We start from the raw sequence: 23,337 nt of genomic DNA, 5'->3' as shown, positions 1-23,337 counted from the left end.
GGCACTCATTTTGAAGCAAAAACTTAACACGCGTTGGAGATTAGCCTAGCCTGCTACCGCTAATGCCTTCTGGACTCGAGCTCTGCAGTCACCACGCACTGACGTAGTTGTGTTGCACCTTTTTCTGTCTGGATTGAAACTGAAGTAGCCGCTTCAACCTGAACAGAAAAAGAAATGTCAGTGTAATGCTGTAATCATATCAAAAATGTGCTTAAAACTAGAGATGCACCGATCCACTTTTTTTTTTTTTTTTTACTTCCGATCCCGATACCTACGTATCGGGCGATACCGATGCTATTTTGAAATCATAATTATAATTGATTTTATGAGGCTGTAATAATCTCCTCTCAAGTAGTTTGTACAAATATGTGCATGCATGTCCAAAAAGGCAACTTGAGGTAAGTTTTATTAATGTTGGATAAGTTTTAAAGTTAGAATTAAATCCTGCTAAGACAACATGTTTTTAAAAATTCCTATCTTTAAAGTGGATATTAAAGTGATTAAATGGCTTCAAACATCTGCTAAGTTTATGGCATAAACCAACACAGACATGCTTCTGTTTTTAGTATTTTACATTGCTTTATAATGTAGTTTTTGTTTCATTTTTTTTACATATATAATTTTATTTTTCTGTTCATTTTCTTTTTTATGATTGTCTGTTCAATTCAGTTTATTTTTATAGTGCCAAGTCGCAACAGAAGTCATTTCAGTGCACTGTACACAAACATTAAAATAAGTTAACAGAACCATTCATATATAAAAATAATAATTTAAGACCATTTATCTGAGCAGACTGCTTTGAATTTAACTCCATCACAGACCTCTCATCTTGAGCTGATAAATATCTCCTGGAGGGTAAACGTAAACTATATCTTGGCTGCAAATATTCAATCAAGCTGTGAAGCAGACAGTCTGATTTCAGTCAGCTGAGCTCAGTCTGCTCCTCCGAGACGGGCAGACTTGAGCGCGGCTGACCGAACGAGCTCGAACGTCCAACGTAAAACTAACTTGACTAAACAATCATCGTGCTTTTAATGTGGTGCTTTTTCAAAAGTTTATTAAGTTTGATGTATTGTAGGTTGCAACGAGCTTCCCCCTCTCAGTACAGCGGCTCTGTGGACATTGCACGTTGCTGTCTTGCAGTGTTTAGTGTAAAATACTTCCACACAGCGGGCATGTTACGATGACAATTTGGTTAGCCATTAGCAACAGTGCTGCTCAGCCCTCAAAAGAGTATTTACTCACGTTTTAGCTGGCTGCAAACAATGAAATGGGTTTCCTGAATGTGAGGCGGGTCTTTTAACTCTGGGCTTCAAGAGACATGCCTCCGTTCAGGAAATCCATTCCACAGGTTGGATCGGAAAAATCCGATATGTAAATTATGCTGGTATCTGAGGCCGATGCCGATATCGGATCAGATCTGCCCCGTCCCTACTTAAAACTCATATCACCGTTCTTGAATCAAAGTATATCGCGACATATATTAATATCGTCCAGCCCTACATGACAAAATTGTGAAAAAACAAGAAATCTCAAACACTGAGACATGCAGTACATGAGTAAATTGTGAAACTCCTGGCAAATGTTGGCCACAGTGTTGTGTCATAAGTACAGATTGGATGTGATTCCATGTGAAAATTTGCACATTGCCTCACTGTTTTGTGTCTCCAACAAGAAGCTAACAGTGATAGGCCTTATGTCATGGTTTGTAGTTGAGGTTAGACCGAGGAATGAATGCAGGCCAACATGAAAAGATCAAATGAAAATTAAAAGATTGCATTTATAAAAAAAAAAAATATATATATATATATATATATATATATATATATATATATATATACATACAACAAAGGCTGTAGTAGCAAAAAATACAGAGAAACAGACCAGACGTGAAGCACAGTGCTAAACTTTAGGTGAGTTGAAGACTGGGAGACTAATGCTCCTTTTCCATTAGTACCTTTAGTACCGGTACAGCACGGTTCAACTCAGCTTGGCACGGTACAAGTTGTGTTTCCATTATATTTTCAGTAACGGTTCTAGTAGGTGGGGTTCAGAGTTCAAAAATTGACGTCACACGCCTTACCAGCTAGTGGCGGTAATGCTGGTGGTAAGACCCTGAAACAGGTTTCAGTACAGGGTGGGAATTTATTTAGAAGTTCCTGGTAAATTAAAAAGAATACATATTATTAAAATGATCAAATTAAACAATGTAAATCCTGCTAATTGACTTTAGTTCATCATTAAATCTCTGATGAACCAAATTCTACAAAAACGTCTACCGGTATATTTAAAATTGTATGTTGTCTTCATCATTTGATGTATTTGCACTCATTGTGTCTACTTTTATTGTTCAATTTAGATGTGTGGTTTTGTTTCTTGTTTACAGAATTTTTTTTAAAAACTTTGCTTTAAAGTTTAATTCTTGTTTTGTGATTTGTACATCTGTGGGTTAGAATAAAGTTGAACTAAAGGCTGCATCTCTTCTTTAAACATGTTTGAGGGAAATATTCCAGAGAGATCCTATAATTTTGTGTCTTTTATGATTTTGCAGCTGAGTTCACTTTAACAGATTATTTAATAAAGCCATTAAAGTGAAAACAGGATGTCATGATAAAGCCGGCACCGTTTATTTATTTTTAATCTTCACTGATTTAAAAAAAAAAAAAAAACATTTTGTTTTTATACATAAAATGTTTTTAAAAATCTCCTGATGCTTGCTCAATAGGTTTAGGTTTAGGTTTTTAAAAATCGTTTCCAGCCTCCGTCCCAGACCCGTCTAGGTCCACCCGTCTGCCGGGGCTCAGGTTTCTGGCCTTAAGGAGCACCCCAGCCTCGCGCGCTTCAATGGGTTGGCAGCTTGTATGATCCTCCGCGGGGACCAGCGGAGCGCAGAGCAGAAGCGATGAGGCTGGGGCCTGCCCACCCACTCCCGTGTGTTGGCAGCACGGGGGATCTTGCGCGGTGACCGATGGAGCTCAGAGCTGGGGAGATGATGCCCTGCCCAGTCTGAGGGGGCTCTGAGGAGAGGACCGGGGGAACCGGCGGAGGTCATCTAGCTCGCTCTGAATTTTGTTGTTGGCCACCAAGCACAAACGCCTGCACTTGAGCATTAGACCATTGTGTTGTCATTACTGCTTTTAAGATCTTAAAAATAAGTCCAGTCGGTCCTCGAGTTCGAGTTACTGCAAATGGCGGATCGAGTTGTTGTGAAAGTTTCTCAAACAGCCAGTGACTCTACCCCCTGACCAATCAGTGACCGACAGTGTTCTGACGTCACGTTTTGGTGCCAGCTCGGCCCGGTTGGAACCCCGGAGAAAATGGTACTGAAAAGGGGGATTGGTTCCACGAACCGTTACTAATGGAAAAGCCTCAGAACTGTGCCGAGTCAAACCGTGCTGTACATTTACAAATGGAAAAGGGGCATAAATGGACTGGGGCTGAGGAGATTTGATACAGATGGCTTAATTGTAATGGGGAACAGGTGAGGATGGGTGTCGCAGGACAGAGAAGCAGTAACAGACTGAGAAAGAAGTCCTAAGACTGACTGGAAACACCTGGAAGCAACGGAACAAACGGAACACAAACTCAACATCACAGAAAACAAACACAAAGAACAGCTAACTAAAAAACTTAACTAAACTCTTAAATGAATCTAACGAATGACACAAAGGACCCAGAATCATGACCCTTTAAGTTTACATTTGAGGATATGTTAATTAATCTCACAGTTGTTGAGCAAATAACAAAAGTTGTTGGAGGAGAAGACTACTAACTCCTACTGTGTTCAAATTTACTGCTACACGTTTTCATGTTGTTTTAATGCCTGTTTGCAAGGATTTACATGTTTGGCACTTTTACAAGCATGGATGGCAATTAAAATTCACCTACCCTTGAAGTGAACAAGTAATGGCCTCAAATCTGTTTCTGCAGTTGTCAAGAAAACTTCATAAACTGAGACAAAAGAAAGTGAAGGGCAGACTTTTTTAAAGTTAGCACCTTCGTGTTACATCAGCTGTATGCACAAATTCTTTTTCTTTCTGGTTTGAGTGGCAGAGATTATCTGATGAGATAATTTGTCTTTTTTTTTTTGCTGCATCTTATCTTGAGCCGTGCAAACAATCCAACCCTGCAACACTTTGCTTTGGTGCTTTACATCTGTGGTTTCACCTCAAATTGCTTCTTCTCTCAAGAGCGTGTTTGAGCTATAGGGGACCCTGGAAAATGTAAGCGTGTTGGCGGTGCAGGAATGCTCCAGTGTGACTTTGTGAATGTTCTGATTGTTTCCTTTCGCCCAGTTCAAAGAATGAGACGCCATTTACACAGACTGTTCTGGCAATAGAGTGGCTGCGCTGCATTTCTGATCTCTTAAAGCGTCAAAAAAAAATTAATAGGAAACGTTATCACATCGCACATCTCCAAAGTAATTAGCGGGGATTTTGCTGAGGGTCGTTTTAGTATTTGCAGTCCTCATTTTGAGTAATGAGCTTTGGAAGAAACTGTGAAATTCGTTCTGAAGTTGGAGATAAAGGGATTAGAAACAATATGAGATAACTACAGATTCAGTGCCCAGTTTGATGCAATTATTGGCTTCCCCGTGGCACCTGAGAGGTTAATCCACCAGCCTCGTGTCCTGCTGAGGGTTCAGTCGCACCGTCACATCTACTGCTGCGCTTTCAACACACACACACACTATCACCACATCAATAATATATGATCGAGGAACAGGAGGCAGAATTGTTTTTCAGCCCATTCACTTTTCATTCTTTGCTCTCTTTTATTTTCTAAACTCTCTCTTTGATCACGTTTTAGTTTATTAGCATGCAGCCATCTGTTTCAGCTCCTGTTAAATGGTTGAAGGAAGTGAATCCGTTGGCTGATCCTCAGGATGGAGCCTCTAGAGACACGTTGGCACTTTATATAGAAAGCAGGCTTCTTACATTAATAATGAGACTCAGATGCCAGCTGTGATATGACCACCATTATGTTTTTACAACAAACCTTTTAATATCATCCCTTTCACTGTCCGTTTCTAAGTCCTGTTGAACTCTTTGATGCACTTTTTGATCAAACTGGAGCTGCAGCAGAGATTATTTTATTGCAGGTTTTAGTCACATCAGTACTTTCTGACTCATTGCTTTAAACACTTTTGATGACTCAGATTTGATTCAGTTTAACTAAAGATGTTCTTTTTTGTTGAGGATTTCAGGATCTCACTCGGGCCTGGTGAGTTTGTGTTATTAGTCAGCATGGAGGTACAGCACTGTTCCCTCGCAGTGGGAAGGTACTGGATTTGGAGCAGGACTGGGGCCTTACTGTTAGGAACAAAGTCCATGCTTAATAATTCTGGACAGTTTCTTTTTTTTGTGTGTGTGCTGAAACGTTTCGCCTTCGGTTCGGAAGGCTTCATCAGTGAAGGAAACACACAACAAAACGGATTCTTCCCCCAATAGCTCATTCCAAAGTGGAACAAACCAGTTCTGCTTGTGATAAGATGCTTACTGTTTCTTACTGGCTTACTGTTAGGAGTTCACATGTTCTCCCCATCTGCAGGTGTGGGTTTTCTCTGGCTCCAGTTTCTGCCCACAGTCCAAGAGCAGTCACGTTATGTTAACTGGTGACTTTAAATTGAACTTAGATGTGAGTGTAATGGTTGTCTCGTGTGTGGCCCTGTGATGGACTGGCGACCTGTTCAGGGTGTACTCCACCTCTATCACCACCAGCAGGCACCAGCTCCCTGTAATCCTGAGCAGGATGAAGAGGGTGTAGGATGGATTTATGTCAAGTCAAGTCAAAGTTGATTTATCTAGCACATTTACAACAACCACAGCTGACCAAAATGCTTCACAATAATTACAACATCATAGATAAAAATATGATAAAAGAAATAAAATTATGATATATGATCATAAAAATGGCAAAAAAAATTAAGAGGTTAAAGTTAGTAGATATTTTTATGTACTGTACTTCATTTCTACAGGGCTTTAAGTCACCATATCTACTTTATTTTGTACATTTGGGTGTTCTTTGACATTTGTACCTCAGATGTCAGCAGCTAAACTAAACCCAAGTTTAAAAGTGAGCAAAACCAAAAATAATCGGCTAACGGGATGGATTTTTTTTTTTTACTTCTAAAAAGTGAAATAGTGAATCTGACAACCAAAAACTAATTTTAGGACCCAAACATAAAACTCAAATACAAACAAAGGAGGACTTTGAGCAGACGATGTCAAAATCCCCACAACAAGTAGACTACTGGTACCTGAACTCTGGAAATTACAGGGCACCAAAGATTTGACATTGACCACCGGAGACCCCTGCAGGGCAGACTGGCTGAGGGGGGCACATGGAGGATTCTAGCAGCAGCAAATAGTTACAAAATAAATGACAAAAACAGGCAAGATTGATCAAAGTAACAGAATAAAAAGCATGCTGGAATATTGCAAAACCTGCAACCAACACTTTGTTTGGAATATATATTATTAACCTTTTTCATTGGATGATCGATATCGATCCTCAGATGTCAGATCATGTACTGATAAAATGATTGAAATTTACTACCTGGATTTCCCTTTGAGATCTCTCTTGAATCTTCTGTTCATAATATAAACTGTTGTGACATTTACTCAAGAGTCACGTGTCTCTGTCCCACCCGTCCATCCTGTTTGGGCAATTTACTGAAGAATGAAAACATGAGAAGCAAATTAAATGTGTCATGATGTTGACAATATTATGCATGTAAAGGAACCCTCAAACAGCATCCACCAAAGCCAATTTACTTTTTGTTATGTTTTAATTTATCAGTTTATGTAGAATTGAACTGGGTCCTGAGGCTTTATCATTCCGACAGCTTATTTCAAATGAGTAGGACACAATCTGATGCAGAACCTCAATCCTCCTCGTGTTTGTCCCTCAGATTGTCCTTTCAATGACATTTAGCTGAAGATGAAATGTTATTCTGTATTTTAAAAACATTGCTGATCGTGGGACTCGTGTTTGTAAATTAATATGGTCAAAAACGTATAAATTTACAATTCTTTGTCAACAACTTTTATATCTTTTGTTTCAGAAGATTTTTTTTCACCACATTTTGTAACATTTGAATATTCTCACATGTTCTCATATTTCACTATTCTACACAGTGATTTAGACAAAATCCCAACCAAAAAAAATCATAAACTGAAAAATTATTTGTTAACATAAATGTGGCAAATGCCTTCTTTGTGTGACAACATGAAATGGATTAAAATAAATTAAAACTATCAGAACTGATAAATGTAACTTTTAAAAGTCCATAAAATAAAAGTCATCAAAATGCTTTACTTGACTGATTATCAACAAATGCTGTGTATAAACCTCTAAAGCTGAAATATACATTTGTTTATTGGAAATAAAAATACAGTTTCCCTCACTGACAGCCATAAAGTTTCACAAACAATATTATTATTGCTATTAAAGACCCCCTCGTCATATTTGCAGGTAGATTGTGTGGGAGGTGGGGGACACCCTGGACAGGTGTCCAGTCCTTCAGAGGGACACATAAGAGACAACGACCATTCACTCTCCTAGAGATAATTTACTTACCAATGAAGCTAGCATGCATGTTTTTGGACTGTGGAAGAAAACAGGACTAGTATTCGGAGGAAGACCATGCACGCACAGGAAGAACATGCTGAGAGGCAACAGCTCTAACCACTGCTCCATCATGCCACCCTGGACAAAATGCTATCAGTTTTAAACATTGTCTAGAAATGACCCTTTTCTGTGTAAATCATTGCAGATAAATGCAAACGAATATTTAATTGCAAGAACTTGCTTCAAAACAAAGAAGACACAAAGTTTATTTATTCTCTTCTGCCTTTCTGTGCAGGTGTAACACAAAGTTACGAGTCCATTTTAGACTCTACTTTTTAGAGGCCTCTCTCAAACAAATTCAAAGTCTAATTAAAAAAAGTTAATTCAAAGTCTACCATGAAAATAATTTAGATTTTATCATTTGAAACTTTATGTCTTCATGAAAAGAAATAAAGAGGGAAACTAGACAGAAATAACAATAAAGCATCAGTTTCCTGTACAATCTGCAGCGGTGCTTCCAGGACTAGTTTATTTAAAAAAATATAAATGTATGAAAGCTTTTTACTCATGTGAATTGTCAAAGACAATACAATAATGTTCACCTAATTTATTTTTTTAATTATTATTGCTTTTTAAGTTTAGACAACATGTATTTGTCTAAGTCACTCTGTGCAAAAACTTATTTTAGCTACCTTCACAAAAAGGCAAACATTATTTAGACCGTCATTTACAACCAGTGGAGCATCTTCAACACCCACCTTAATAAAGATAACAGTCAATACATCGTCATGGCAACTATGCTTTTTATCCCAACAACTGCCTCGCTGCCCACAAAGGTCCCACAGCAACCGTCACCAAGCAACCCCTCTCCTTTTTCTCTGTTTCTCTATTTAAAGGAGCAGAGGAGGAGGAATGATAAATCATGCTGCAGAGAAAATACGTTTGTATCCAAGAGGAAAGGGAGTTGTTCACAACAACTTGTTGCTCCCAAAATGTAGAAACAATCCACCTTGTCAAGTGTCCAGGCTTTAGTTGTGCTGATCATTACTTCCCTACAGATGTCACAGTTGTGCTTTTTATTGCAGGGGCTTCCTAAGTGATCTTGGTGTTGTGCAACATAGCTGTGATGTCCTTGGGGCTGTTGTTAGTCTCAACAGCCTTAAGTCATGTGTTGTTAAAGGCACAGGATGTCCTGCCTAAGGACGCTGCATTGTCCCATGATTTCCCCTCTGCACACATCAAACACTCAACGTTTTTTACTATGATCGTATAGCTTAGGTTTATTCCAGCACTATCACTTTTTTGATCATAACCTCAACTGAGTAAGTTGCTTTTTTTGTTGCCTGAGCAACATCTGTCTGGTCTTGTTTTTACTGTCTACACTCAAACACAGGAAGTGTTGGCAGCCGAGAGCAGTGACGTAAGCAGGACCAGAAGCCAAAGCACTTCCTTTACCAAGGCATCATTTTAGTTCCTTGTTGTAATCAGACTTTACAGAGCCAATCTTATTATGCTTTGAATGTTTTGTGCAGTTTTGGTGTGCTGAATGTAATGTTCCCACACATTTCCTGACCCCGGTTGTACTCTGCCTTTCTGTGGGCGCAGCTGACAGGAGGGGGGTGTGGCTAACACCAGAAGACAAATGTAAATGTAGTCAGGAACGTGACGAGAGCTGTTTTCCCAAGCACACACTGGGTGAGTTGGGTGGATTTTTCTGCTCACTGGGACACTGGAGGATCTTTGAGACACTTTCTGATAAGTTTATTCTGTTTAATTACTTTTCTGACAGCAGATCAGATGAATTAAGTCTTTAATTTGAACAGCTCAGGATCATTTCTGTATTTTGGACTGTGAGAGAATCTCACATGACTTTTTATTGAAACCATTTTGTCATATTTCTCAGTAAGCTGATGATGCTTGTTTTACACCCGCTCCCATTGAAACGACCTGGTTTTTCCTGTCAGTATAGTGTTTCTGGTATGTGGCAGCTTGTTTATGTAGCTGCTGACTTTTCAAAATGTTTTACTGCTGCTGTGCTTGACTGACAAGGACGTCATAGTGGTGAAGACAGACGAGTTGACTTGGCTAAATATTAACTACACTCTGAACTCTTTAAAAGAAGAAAAATGGATGACAGAAGGTTTTTTGTCACGTGGATTACCAAATCACTGAGTAAGCAAGGAATATTGTCATGTTCTGGGACTGATAGTGCTTAAAATAATAAGAATTGCCATCAAGTTCACAATGAACACCACTAAGAGGTGGTTGGCTTCACGGCGCTCTAAAATTTACAAGTAAGTCTGTTTAGTTTTTCTGCATCACTACTTTGTATAACTTCCTGAATACAACAATACTCTGCGTTATGCATGTCAAAATGTTTGGTATAAACATTTGTCAGGCTTCTTCTTATAGCTTCCACTCTTTGTTTTCTGCAGTGTGGAAGGGGAATCCCAGTGTCCGGAGACGGTCTCCCACAAAGACGGCTCCTTCAGCCAGACGCCTTACCTTCACAGCTCACAGCGCTACACTGACGGCAGCAGCGCAGCCCCCTCCACTTCCAAGGGCCCTGCAAGCGTGGCCACCTCCAGCTCGGCGAGCCTGGCCTGGGTGCTGCGAACACGCCACCAGCCTGCAAGTCTGGCCCTCCGCAAGCAGGAAGAGGAGGAGAACAAGAGGTGCAAGGCTCTTTCAGACAGCTATGAACTGTCAACAGATCTGCAGGATAAGAAGGTAACGATACTGACTGTACTGTTTGTTGAAGGATTTCGGCAGGGGTTGAACTTTTAGTATGTAATCATAGGATGCACATCTACAGTGGTGCTTGAAAGTTTGTGAACTCTTTATAATTTTCTATATTTTTGGATAAATGTGATTGAAAACATCATCAGATTTTCACACAAGTCCTAAAAGTAGATAAAGAGAACCCAGTTAAACAAATGGAACAAAAATGTTATACATGGTCATTTATTTATTGAGGAAAATGATCCAATATTACATACTGTATTTGTGAGTGGTTAAAGTCTGTGAACCTCTAGGATTATCAGTTAATTTGAAGGTGAAATTAGAGTCAGGTGTTTTCAATCAATATGATGATGATCAGGTGTGAGTGGGCACCTGTTTGATTTAAAGAACTGGACCTATCAATCTGCTCTTCACAACATGTTTGTGGAAGTGGATCATGGTAGGAATAAAGGAGATTTCTGAGGACCTCAGAAAAAGAGTTGTTGATGCTCATCAGGCAGGAAAAGGTTATAAAACCATCTGTAAAGAGTTTGGACTCCACCAATCCACAGTCAGACTTTGTACAAATGGAGGAAATTCAAGACCATCGTTACCCTCCCCAGGAGTGCTAGACCAACAAAGATCACTCCAAGAGCAAGGCATGGAATAGTCAGGGAGGTCACAAAGGACCCCAGGGTAACTTCTAAGCAACTGAAGGTCTCTCTCCCATTGACTGATGTTAATGTTCATGAGTCCACCATCAGGAGAACTCTGAACAACAATGGTGGTCATGGCAGGGTTGAAAGGAGGAAGCCATTGCTTTCCAAAAAGATCATTGCTGCTCATCTGCAATTTGCTAAAGATCACATGGACAAGCCAGAAGACTGTTGGAAGAAAGTTTTGTGGACAGATGAGACTTAATATATATATATATATATATATATATATAGGTTTAAATGAAAAGTGTTATGTTTTGGAGAAATGAAAACTCTGCATTCCTGCATAAAAACCTTATTCCATCTGTGAAACACAGTGATCAGTGTTTCCCCTAGGTAACATGCATTGACAGGGCGCTCATCTCTTCTGGGATTTTGTTAGGTGGGATGGAGATGGAGACACGTCTGTCTTGCGCGCTGTCTCCCCACAGTGTCGACGGGTGTGTGTGTGTGTGTGTGGGGGGGGGGGGGGGGGGACGGAAATGGCTTGGATCAACGTGAGGGAAATGGAGCGCTACCTCTGCTAGCTTTTTAACCAGCGCATCTGTATCGCACGCCGCTAGCTTAGCGCTACGTCAGTGCTGGCAGTTGTCGACGGGGGATGAGGAGGGTTGGTTCGGTAGGCAAGGCGCTCAGTTCTGTTGACCTGGCGGGGAGCCCACACTGAATAATGAAGGGCTGGAGGGGGGCTTAGTATATGCATGGTGACAGCACAGCCACCTGGTAGGGAAAACACTGGTGGTGGTAGTATCATGGTTTGGGCCTGTTCTGCTACATCTGGGCCAGGATGGCTCACCATCATTACCTCGTTTCATAATGTAGCTTTTTTATTTTGTTTTATATCACTCATTTTATTTTCGTTTTATATGCATTATTTGGCTGTTGTGTGTACCTCATCTGTGGTTTTGTCTAAAACAGGTCTCTCTTAAAAATGAGTCCTCGTGACTCAGTGAGACTAACCTCTATAAATAAAGGTTGAATGAAAATAATTGCAGTTATTGCTGCACAGGGGGGTCACCCCAGATACTGAAAGCAAATACTTTGTCCTTCACAAATGTAAAATACTGTAGTTGATAATTTTCCTCAGTAAATATGAGCAAGTATAATGTTTTTGTCTCATCTGTTTAACTGAGTTCTTTTTATCTACTTTTAGGACTTGTGTGAAAATCTGATGATGTTTTAGGTCATATTTATGCAGAAATATAGAAAATTATAAAGGCTTCACAAACATTAAAACACCACTATAGAAATTATTAACTATTAGAGTCTATGTATTTCAGCACAGCTGACACAGGTTACTGAAATTATGAAGCTCAAAAATGGCTACAACTCAGTCAGTTCTGCCGATATTGAGTTAAAATTTGGTACGGTTGTTGTGAAAGTGTGTTCTTAACGCATACTTCAGGTGTTGACAGATCACGTGACGGCTTGCAATAATGCATGACATCACACAAAAAAGATTTGACCAAAATGTGTATAACTTTGTCATTTCTCGGCATAAGATGATTGTAGTCTAAAGCTTGCGCATGAAAGGATGGGGGCGATATGCATTTCTTTAAGAAATGCTAAACATTTGATTTAATATGAATCTGTGTCATTGAGGTATAATGAGTCCATACATTTATTGTTGCTTCTCCATATTTTGCCTCAACCTTTACAGGTGGAAATGTTGGAGAGAAAGTATGGTGGCTCTTTTGTAAGTCGAAGGGCAGCTAAGACCATTCAGACAGCCTTCAGACAGTATCGCATGAATAAAAATTTTGAGCGCCTTCGAAGCTCAGCCTCAGAGAGTCGCATGACACGTCGCATCATCCTGTCCAACATGAGACTGCAGTATTCCTTTGATGAGCGCCAACCTCAGCAGCAAACGCAGTCCAACTACACTCACAGCGTTGCCATAGGGCCTCCTCATTCCCCTGGTCCAGACCGCCCAGTTGACTACACCCACCTTGAGGACTCTTTCTCTAAACAGGTAAAACTGGTGGAAGTTGAAAAGCTTTAAAGATTTGTGTAACTTAACTTGAATCTAACCAATTATTCTTTTCAACCGTTGTAGGTCAAGTCCTTAGCTGACTCCATAGACGATGCCCTCACCTGCCGCGCAGGTCGCGATGACTCTCAGGAGGGCAGCAGGGATGGTGGAGGGATGAGCGAAGACTTTGGAGACTGCATGTGGAGCAGCAGCAGCAACCCTTCCTCTCAGAGAGGACTAGGAGAACGAGGCAGAGGGGCTGGAGGGGGGCTTAGTATGCATGGTGACAGCACAGCCACCTCTTACAGTGATGTCACTCTTTACATGGACGACGGCATGCCATCCTCCCCAATGTCTCTGGACCGGGCTCCCAGCAGCACAGATACAGAGTACTGGGGCCCCAGTGGTGGTGTGGGAGGCCGTGAGGACAGCAGGGACACCGAGGGAGGGGGCAGCAGTAACAGTCGCCGCAGCACACCCTGCACAGAGTGCAGAGACTACCGTCTGAGAGGAGCTCACCTGCCTCTCCTCACCATTGAGCCACCCAGTGACAGCTCTGTTGACATGAGTGATCGTTCAGATCGTGGGTCCCTGAGCAGACAGTTGGTATTTGAGCAAGAACCTGGGGTAGGATCAGGCTCTCCTCAGGGAACCCTTAAACATTGCCCCAACTCAAGCAGTCATCCCTCTACGGCAGCAGCTCAGGGTCAGACCAGGCCAACTGGCAGGTCGATACCCACACATATTCCACACCAGGTGGCAGCCCACCACCACCATCACCACCACCCCATCCATCACCATCAGTACCCTGACACACCCTCATCGTCCTCCTCCCCCCAGCAGCCTCCCACCACCCCTCTATCCTCCTCCTCCTCGACAGCTCTGCCACCTGGTGGTCTGGAGCAGCCATGTTGCTCCGATGGGGACAATGACTCCCTCAACTCCACCACCAACTCCAACGAGACCGTTAACTGCAGCTCAGGCTCCTCATCTCAGGACAGTCTGCAGGAGCCGCTGCCTCCTCTAGGAAAACAGACATATCAGAGAGAGAGCCGCCACAGCTGGGACTCCCCACCTTTCAACAGTGATGTGGTGCAGAGACGCCAGTACCGCATCGGTCTCAATCTTTTCAACAAGTAAGCATCTAACAAGCACAAGTATTACATTTCTTGGTAGAGTTCATGCATGAAGTGATAAGATTTGTTATATTTTTACATGAACAATAGAAAGCCGGAGAAAGGCATCCAGTATCTGATAGAGAGAGGATTTGTATCGGACACGCCTGTTGGGATCGCTCGCTTCCTCCTGGAGAGAAAGGGCCTTAGCAGGCAGATGATTGGAGAGTTTCTGGGAAACCGACAGAAACAATTCAACAAAGATGTTTTAGAGTAAGTATTTAAAAATGAAAGGTCATTTTTAAACAGACGTTTGTTTTAGATCAAAAACTAAGACAAATGTGTCTAGATTGAGCTTACACATTTAATTCGGTGTCTGAATTAGTGCACCATTTAGACAGGTTTAAGCCTCTTGCTCCACACATTGTACAAAAATGTTATACGATGAGCAATATTGTGAGACCTCTCAAGATCTATTATAACTGAGTATGTGTTGAGGATGACTCAACTACTACAAAGCATTTAATTTGAGCTCAGTGTCTGTAAAACCGATTGAGGTATAGCCATTATTGTGTTTGCTAACATTGATTAGCTAAGGCAGCCATCTTGAAATGGGGTGACTCCAAAAGTTAACCACCAATGATTACTTATTGAAAGTTTCATAAAATCTGTGTGGTGGTTCATGAGATACTCCTTGAATTGCCACCTTATCATGATGTAGGAGTATGTGCGCCTGAATGATCCTAGGACAGGGGTGCCCAATACGGCAATCACAATCTGTCAGTAGATCGTGAAGGTAATATCAGTAGATCGCACAGCGAAATAGATTTTTTTTTTTTTTTTTTTTTTTTTTTTTAAATAGATGTCAGCCGATCAATCTATCTTCACTATGCAAATCATCACTTGATTGACATACAGGTTAGCCAATCTGAGACTGACCTTTTCTGACGCATAGGTCACCATGTATGCGCAAATAGCGCTAAAAACAAACGAGTTGACTCGTAATAGCCTCCAGTTTATATCTAAACTCAATAAAGTGTGTAAAATGAGTTGGGGACCTGGACCAAGTAAGCAAAAAATTTTCCATTTTCATATGGGATGGGGGGAGAACTTGTTTAATTTCACATCATATTTGAAATGCGTTTCACCGGAGCGGCATTTTCGGACTATAAATACTATGGCACTGACTTCGTTCTGAAAAGTGAGCTGAGAAAGAAAACGGTGAAGGAACTAAAATCCCAGTTATCCAGACAGCAGTCATTGTTCTTACAGCTGACCGGAGCAGTGAAGCATCAGTCCAGTTGAGTCACTTTAATAATTGTTAAGCACAAGAAGTCGTTTCAAGACAAAGAGATGGTAAAAGTTATTCGTTGAAGCAGCTGACTCGTTGTTCAGAGACTTTAAAAACAAACCAGAAATAATATCTTCATCAAAGCTCTCGGGTATCAATAAATACTGTTACAATTACAAGCAGCTGCTGTCGGGGCTGAATTTTCACTTTTGCTCTCAAGTTTTCAGGTTATTTTCCAAACATGAAGTTATTCTTGTTTGCTGTTCCTTGTGTGAAGAACAGAAGTTATTGCTGTGTTTTTTTTTAGGGGAGTGGTGGCGTAGAGGTTAGAGAGGTGAGCCTGTGATTGGAAAATCGCCGGTTCACACCATGGTACCGACAACATCAAAAATGTGGGTGGGGTAGGTGAAGCACCCACACTTGCCCCCACCCTCATTTGCCCCACCCTGGGCCCATGAGCAAGGCCCCTAAGCCCCCATCTGCTCCCTAAACAGGTCTCTCTTGAAAATGAGCTCTCGTGGCTCAATGAGGCTACCTGTATAGATAAAGAAGCGAGAGTTTTATTTATTATTTTGTACACAAACAATAAAAATAAATTTGTCTTTTTTTCTTTCTTTTTTTTTTTAAATAAACTGATGGGTTTTGTCATTTATGTTGCGTCCACAGCAAGCTGGGACGTATTCATTAATTCAACCTTTATTTATCCAGGTTAGTCTCAATGAGTCACGAGGACTCTTTTACAAGAGAAACCTGTTTTAGACAGACAACATATAGAGTACAGACAACAATAAACTACAGTAAAATCCAATTAAAATAAAAGTAATGTTATAAAACAATAAATCAAGGTGCCATATTAAACATGGTAAAATGCTAAAAACAAGAACGTAAAACATTAAAAGCATACTTAATATGTTTACAAATAAGTATATGTTTTGTATTTTTATAGTAGGTAGATCGCTTGGACTTGGTCATTTTAAAAGTAGCTCGCATGCTGAAAAAGTGTGGGCATACCTGTCCTAGGAGCTATGCTTCAGAAGTAATTAATTATGATTGCTCCTGGTAGGGTCTCCCAAAGCAGATTGGTCCTAGGTGACTGGCCAGACAAAGAGCAGTTCAACACACTTGTATGGACAAAGACAAACGAGGAACTCCATGTTCCTTGGTAATGTGGGTTACCGGGACCTCACCCTGGAGACAGGACTGGTGTAGGGGCTCGTCGGAGAGCGCCTAGTGACCAGGTCTCTACCCATGCGACCCGGTCAGGCTCAGCCTGTAAGGGCAACATGGTTTTGCCTTCCTGTGGGCCCACCACCTGCAGAAGGGGTCATACAAGTCAGATGCATGATGCCATGGGCAGTAGCTGAAGGTGGGGTCCTTGGCTCTCTGACCCTGGCTTACCAAAATGGACTCTTGGGACATGGAATGGTCTTTGGTGGGGAAGGAGTCTGAGCTTGTGTGTGAGGTTGAGAGAAACAGACTAGTTATAGTTGGGCTCACCTCGACACACAGCATGGGCTCTGGAACCAATCTCTTTGAAAGGGGCTAGACCTTATTCCATTCTAGAGGTGCCCATGGTGAAAGACACCAAGCTGGTGTGGGTCCACTCTTAGGCCCCTGACTTGGTGCATGTTTGTTGGGGTTTTCCCGGTAGATGATGGGGTAGCCATCCTTCACCTTTGGATAGGGGGATGGACTCTGACTGTTGTTTGTGTCTACGCGCCAAACAGCAGTTTAGAGTATCCGGCCTTCTTGGAGTCCTTAACAGGGGTGCTATCAAATGCTCCTGCTGGGTACTTCTTTATTCTGCTGGGGGACTTAAATGCCCACGTGGGTAACAACAGTCTGAACTGGAGGGGTGTGATTTGGTGTTCCTCCTGTTCCAGCCCCTCTGATTTGAACCTGAGTGGTGTTCTGTTGTTGGACTTCTGTGCTAGTCATGGTTTGTCCATCATGAACACCATGTTGGAACATAAAGGTGTTCATAAGTGCACTTCGCACCAGGACAGACTTTTTAGTGGCATCATCTGATTTGCAGCTGTTTGTTTTGGACACTTGGGTGAAGAGAGGAGCCGAGCTGTGAACTGATCACAACCTGGTAGTGAGTTGGATCAAATTGTGGGGGAAGATGCCAGATAGACTCGGTAGACCCAAACATGTACTGAGGGTTTGCTGGGAACGCCTGGCAGAAGAACTCATCAGAAAGATCTTACAAGATTGAGAATGGTCCTCTGGATCTATTCTTCTTTGTTGATATTATTCATCTTTTATTCTAAAGACCTTCAGTCTGAGGAGCTGCAAGCATCCTCTGTCCTATAAATATTACATTCTCATAGTGGATCAACCAGTTTGCTGGGGGCAGCCAAAACTAGTTATTCATATGCAAAAGGAAGATTATCAGCCTAACAACTGATTATTGGTGCCCTGATGGCCACCTGATATTAACAGAGGGTTGAGTGATACTTGCGATAACAGCATTGTATGATGGGGACAGTTGAAAGCAATACATTGCTCAGCAAAAAAGAACCCGTCCAGATGACCTTGGATTTTTACCTGGATTATTGAGCATGAATTTTGGTGCAATACAATGCTGTTATTGCAAGCATCACTCGGCTCTCTGTGAATAGCAAGTGGCCATCAGGGCACTAATGATCGATCGTTAGGCTGGTGGTCCTCCTTTTGCATATGAATAATTAGTTTTGGCTGTCTCCAGAAAACTGGTTGATCCACTATGAGAAGGTGTTACTTAAAAGTTGCTTACAGATCCTTAGACTGAAGAAGTATTTTGAATAAAAGACCAAACATTTCGACAAAGAATCTGCCAGAGGACCTGATTCAAATTTGTTAGATTTATCTACCTGGATTATTGAGGATATATCAGGAACATCAAAAAGATTTTCAACTCTCGCCTCCAGGAGAGCTTTAATTGCATCCCAGCTGAGGCGAGGGACATTGAGTCCGAGTAAGCAATGCCTCAATTGTTGAGGGGGCTGCTTTGAGCTGTAGCCGCAAGGTTGTTGGTGCTTCTCATGGTAACCATCTTCTAACTCAGTGATGGACACCCTTGTTCAGGGAGGCAAGCTGAAGAAGGTCTCCTATCAATCATTGTTGGCTGGTGGGACTTCGGAGGCAGCTGAGAAGTACCAGAAGGCCAAGTGGGCTGCAGCATTGACTGTTGCTGAGGCAAAAGCTCAGATGTGGGAGAAGTTCAGTGAGGCCTTAGGTAGAGACTCTCGATCAGCTCTGAGGAGATTATTATGGCCCGGCCCAAATCCGTATTGGGCAGGGGGCCGGGCTCCAGGTTTGGATTAAAAATGACAGCTCTACACTAGGGTCCTTGAGGGGTCATGGGAGTTTGCCCATCTAGTCTACATGTGTTTTGTGGACTTGGAGAAGGTGTTTGATCATGTTCCTTGGGGTACACTGTGGGGGTGCTCCATGAGTATGGGATTGGGGTCCTGTTGCTACAGGCTGTTTGGTCCCAATACAAGTGGTGCAAGAGTTTGGTTCACATTGCTGGAAGTAAGTTGGACCCCTTCAGATTGGGAATTGGACTCTGCCAGGGCTGCCCGTTGTCACCGATCCTGTTTATTACTTTCATGGATAGAATTTCTTGGTGGAGCCAGGGGTCAAAGGGAGTCTGGTTTGGTGACCAAGATTTCATCTCTATTTGGGGAAGATGTGGCCCTGTTGGCATCATTGTGCCGTGATCTTTAGCTCTCACTGGAACGGTTTGCAGCCAAGTGTGAAGCAGCTAGGATGTGAATCAGCCCCTCCAAATCTGAGGCCATGGTCCTCAGTTAGAAAAAGGTGGATTGTTCTCTTCAGATCAAGGGTGAGGTTCTGCCTCAAGTAGAGGAGTTCAAGTATCTTGAGGTTTTGTTCATGAGTGAAGGAAGAATGGAGCATGAGATTAACAGACGGATTGGTGCAGCATCTGCAGTATTGCAGACTCTGTACCAGTCTGTTGTGGTAAAGAGAGCGCTGAACTGTAAGGCGAAGCTCTCTGTGTACCGGTCGGTCTATGTTCCTACCCTCACCTATGGCCACGAACTCAGAGTAGTGACAGAAAGAACAAGATTGCTAATACAGGTGGTTGAAATGAGTTTCCTCTGCAGGACAGCTGGACTCTCCCTTAAGGCTCCAGTATACTTGCGCGTCCTGTCAGCCGTGCGGAAACTGTGCGCACTATCCGCAGAGGGTTGAGACTTCATACTCAAGCATCCACCTGAGTGGCTGCAGACCAGCTCCACAGATAAAGGGCGTTTACCTTCAGGACAAATTGAGGTCGCCGATTGGTCATTTGCTGGCATGCCTACTGGATTGATTGACAGGTTACAAAAAAAAAAAAAAAAAAGAACTGGCAGCCCCAGCCGCAGCAGTGTTCTGTGTTATTAATAAAAAGTTCTAAAAATATATATAGAGAAGTGCTTTGGGCATGTGTAGTGAACTAAGCCTGATGTCAAAACTGACCAGATGGACAGAAACTGTCATTTCATTGATTTGAATCCAGAAATACAGTTTAGACCCATCCTGAGACTTTCTTTCTTGAATTAATCAAGTGGAAAAGACAATTCTCTATGATCATTACTATTTTACAAATGTTTTGATAATCAAATTGTGTTAGTTCAAACAATGTTTACATGTTGAAGTGAACTACTCATCTTTATTTACTTAAACAGTAGTAATGATTTTTATTCCTCAATTCAAAGTGAAATCAAGTTAGAGTACATTACAGAGTAATGATTCAATTTCTTGATCGTCTGCTTTGAAAGTGAGCAAATTTGTAAGTGTGTTAAAGTTCGAGCTTCGGTCAACTAGAAAGTTTACTGAAAAGAAATGTCATGTTTAACTTTTACAGCAAGATACAGGAGAGGTGGTGCCACTAAGACTGGTTTTCTCCAACAATCTTTCTGTCTGTTCTTAAACAATCTTAATCTCTATCCTTGACTTTCCATAACACCTTACATCACAAACCACACCTCTGTTCTGGTCCATCCACCAATCAAAAGCTCTCAAACGAACCGGAAGTAGAGCCCATTTTAAATGTGGCACTTCCCAGAGTTCAACTAGTGAGTTGAGAAGAGTTCCAGTAGAGTTCAAGAGTTGTGGAATCCAGAGTGCAGGGAGTTTGGGAGTCCGTGAATGCAACCGCAGGCATTCATGGATGCTGCTAAACCAAACAAGCTGAACCAGAGACGATTTTGGGAATTATAACTTCTGTTTGGATAACCTCACACGACTCCTAAGGTTTTAGCTGTTCTCACGGAGACGCTGAAAAGAGTCAAAAGAAGAGCTCTACACCGACGCTGAAGCTATCGTCTGCAAGGTAAAAGTTCTATTTCGACCAAGCGTACCGTTGGCCCAAGCTGATTTCAATGGAGCGTGCTGTTCTGGTTAAAACAGATAAATTCCCTCACACATCTCTCTGTAAGATAAATCTCAATTTTCCATCTTTAAACTCTCCTTTCTGCTAGAAAATTAATCCAGATGTTTTCATTAATGTCTGTGGTGAAGCAACGGAAAACCATGGCCGTATGGTTTCCTGGTTGTAAAAGCTGATTAATTATGTTGTTGTTTTCATATTCTGCCAAATTAATGTAAATGTTTGATGTTAAACTTTGATTCTGTAAAATAAATGACCGCATTCATTTTGATGGGTCAAAGAAAAATGACGTCTCACGTTACATTTCTGTTGAATTCAACGCACGAACATCACACAGTCCAGAAAGATGAGTGAACCCGTTTAATGTATGAATATATCTCAGGATATGTCATACTACACATGTCCAATTGGGAGGAGACCCCATGGAAGACCCAGGACACGCTGGAGAGACTGTCTCTCAGTTGGCCTGGGAACACCTTGGAATCCTCCCAGAAGAGTTGGAAGACGTGTATGTCGAAAGAGATGTCTGGGCCTCCCTGCTCAAGCTGCTGCCCCCGCGACCCTACTTCGGAGCAAGCGGAAGATAATGATGGATGGCTTCCTGAGATATTTTGCTAACACCCCAGGCAAACAAACACAGATATGGGCTAAAACATTATTGCCCTGTGTTTTAACCATACTGTCTGAATGGGAGGTGCCTTCTTTAAATAGATAACTTTGCTAATTGGCATTTATAATGTATATGAATGTTTTTGTTCAGTGCCCTGAGATAAAATGTGGTGACTTGGTGCTAAATAAATAAACTGATTTGAATTGAACTGAATATTGTTGTGGCTTAATGTAAAGAAGGTTCAGCTGTGACCTCTGACCTCTATGTGTTTTTCAGCTGTGTGGTGGATGAGATGGATTTCTCAGGTATGGACCTTGATGATGCCCTGAGGAAATTTCAGGCCCAAATCAAGGTTCAAGGAGAAGCTCAAAAGGTGGAGAGGCTCATAGAGGCATTCAGGTTTGTATGTGATGATTTTCTAAAAGTCTGAAGTTTATTTGTTGTGACTAGACTACTGAGTCAAACTAAACATTTCTACATGCTGTTTTTGTCTTCAGTCAAAGGTATTGTGTGTGTAATCCAACGTTGATTCGGCAGTTCCAGAACCCCGACACCATCTTCATCTTGGCCTTTGCCATAATTCTCCTCAACACGGATATGTACAGCCCCAACATCAAAGCTGAGAGGAAGATGAAACTGGAGGATTTCATCAAGAATTTGAGAGGTGCTGTTCGGCAGAAAAGACATGCAGTTATACCATACCCTATCATACCAGCTTTATTTATAGAGCACTTTAAACACCCACAGTACCAAAGTGCTGTACACATAATAAAATAATCATACATTCAGATAATAAAGATTGATTAAAATGATTAAAAGTCAACATATCAGATGGTATCAAAGGCCAGAGAGAAGAGATGGGTTTTACAAGGTATTTACAAACAGACAGGGAAGAGGCCTGTCTGATGTTCAAGGGAAGGTCATTCCACAGTTTAGGAGCTGCCACAGCAAAAGCACGGTCTCCTCTGAGCTTACTCTTTGTCGTTGGCACACTCGGGAGCAGATGATCGCATGATCAGAGGGATCGAGAGAGTGTATGCAGATGTAGCAACTCGGACAGATAGGGCGGGGCAAGTCCATTAAGAGCTTTAAAAGCAAATACAAGAATTTTTAAATGAATCCTAGAATGTACAGGCAGCCAGTGCAGGGAGGCTAAACAGGGGAAATGTGTTCAAACTTTTGTGTGCCAGTTAAAAGCCGTGCAGCAGCATTCTGTACCCTCTGAAGCTGAGCAATACACGAATCACTGATTTCTGTATAGTGTTACAGTAGTTGAGCCAAGTAGTCACAAAGGTTTGAACTACTGTTTCGAAATGCCGCTGAGAAAGAGTCGACTTCACTTTATTTAGCCAGTTGCCTCAAATGGAAAAAAATAGTTTTAACAGCATTGACTTTGACCCCCAAGTTTGTAACAGTTGCCCTGATGTACTGGGCCAAGAAACCAACATCTACATTGGGAGTCTCAGTGGAGCTTCCAAAGACCATCACCTCAGTCTTTCCCTCATTAAATTTAAGAATTTCACAGCCATCTAGGCTTTTATGTCCTCCAGACATGAAAACAGAGGACCCAGAGAGTTAGTCCTTTTTCTTTAGTGGGACACATCTGTGTACATCTGCATAACAATGAAAGGAGATCCCATATTTTCTAAAAATAGAGCTAAGAGTGAGCAGGTACAGCGTGAAGAGGAGGGGACTTAAGACTGAGCCCTGTGGCACACCACCTTCTTGAGAATTTTTGAAAGAAATGTCCGTTTTGAGATTGGTCTGTAGTTAGCAAGAACAGAGGGATCAAGAGTGGGTTTCTTAATGAGAGGCTGGACAGTTGCATGTTTAAAATTTCCAGGGACCACACCAAAGGACAGACTGCTGTTCAGAAGAGCAAGGACCTAAAGCCCTACAGTGAGGAAAACCTCTTTAAATCAACAAGGAAGAATAGCATCACTTGGTGAACCTGTTG

At 41.7% G+C, this 23,337-nt stretch overlaps 1 protein-coding gene across 1 annotated transcript in view; it reads left to right on the top strand.

Moving 5' to 3' along the window:
* The window catches only part of iqsec2b (IQ motif and Sec7 domain ArfGEF 2b), a 66,150-nt gene that overhangs the window by 33,966 nt on the left and 8,847 nt on the right, over positions 1 to 23,337 (top strand). The window contains exons 2-7 of the mRNA XM_037684797.1: positions 10,008 to 10,302; positions 12,670 to 12,981; positions 13,066 to 14,117; positions 14,208 to 14,369; positions 21,657 to 21,779; positions 21,878 to 22,044. Coding sequence (XP_037540725.1) covers positions 10,008 to 10,302; positions 12,670 to 12,981; positions 13,066 to 14,117; positions 14,208 to 14,369; positions 21,657 to 21,779; positions 21,878 to 22,044 — 2,111 coding nt within the window. The remainder of the gene's footprint in view (positions 1 to 10,007; positions 10,303 to 12,669; positions 12,982 to 13,065; positions 14,118 to 14,207; positions 14,370 to 21,656; positions 21,780 to 21,877; positions 22,045 to 23,337) is intronic.

This window comes from Nematolebias whitei, chromosome 11 (assembly GCF_014905685.2).
Source record: "Nematolebias whitei isolate Nwh7 chromosome 11, NemWhi1, whole genome shotgun sequence".
In the NCBI taxonomy this organism is placed as follows: domain Eukaryota; kingdom Metazoa; phylum Chordata; class Actinopteri; order Cyprinodontiformes; family Rivulidae; genus Nematolebias; species Nematolebias whitei.
The sequence above is the reverse complement of the archived record's forward strand: the minus strand, read 5'-3'. Positions and strand labels throughout refer to the sequence as shown.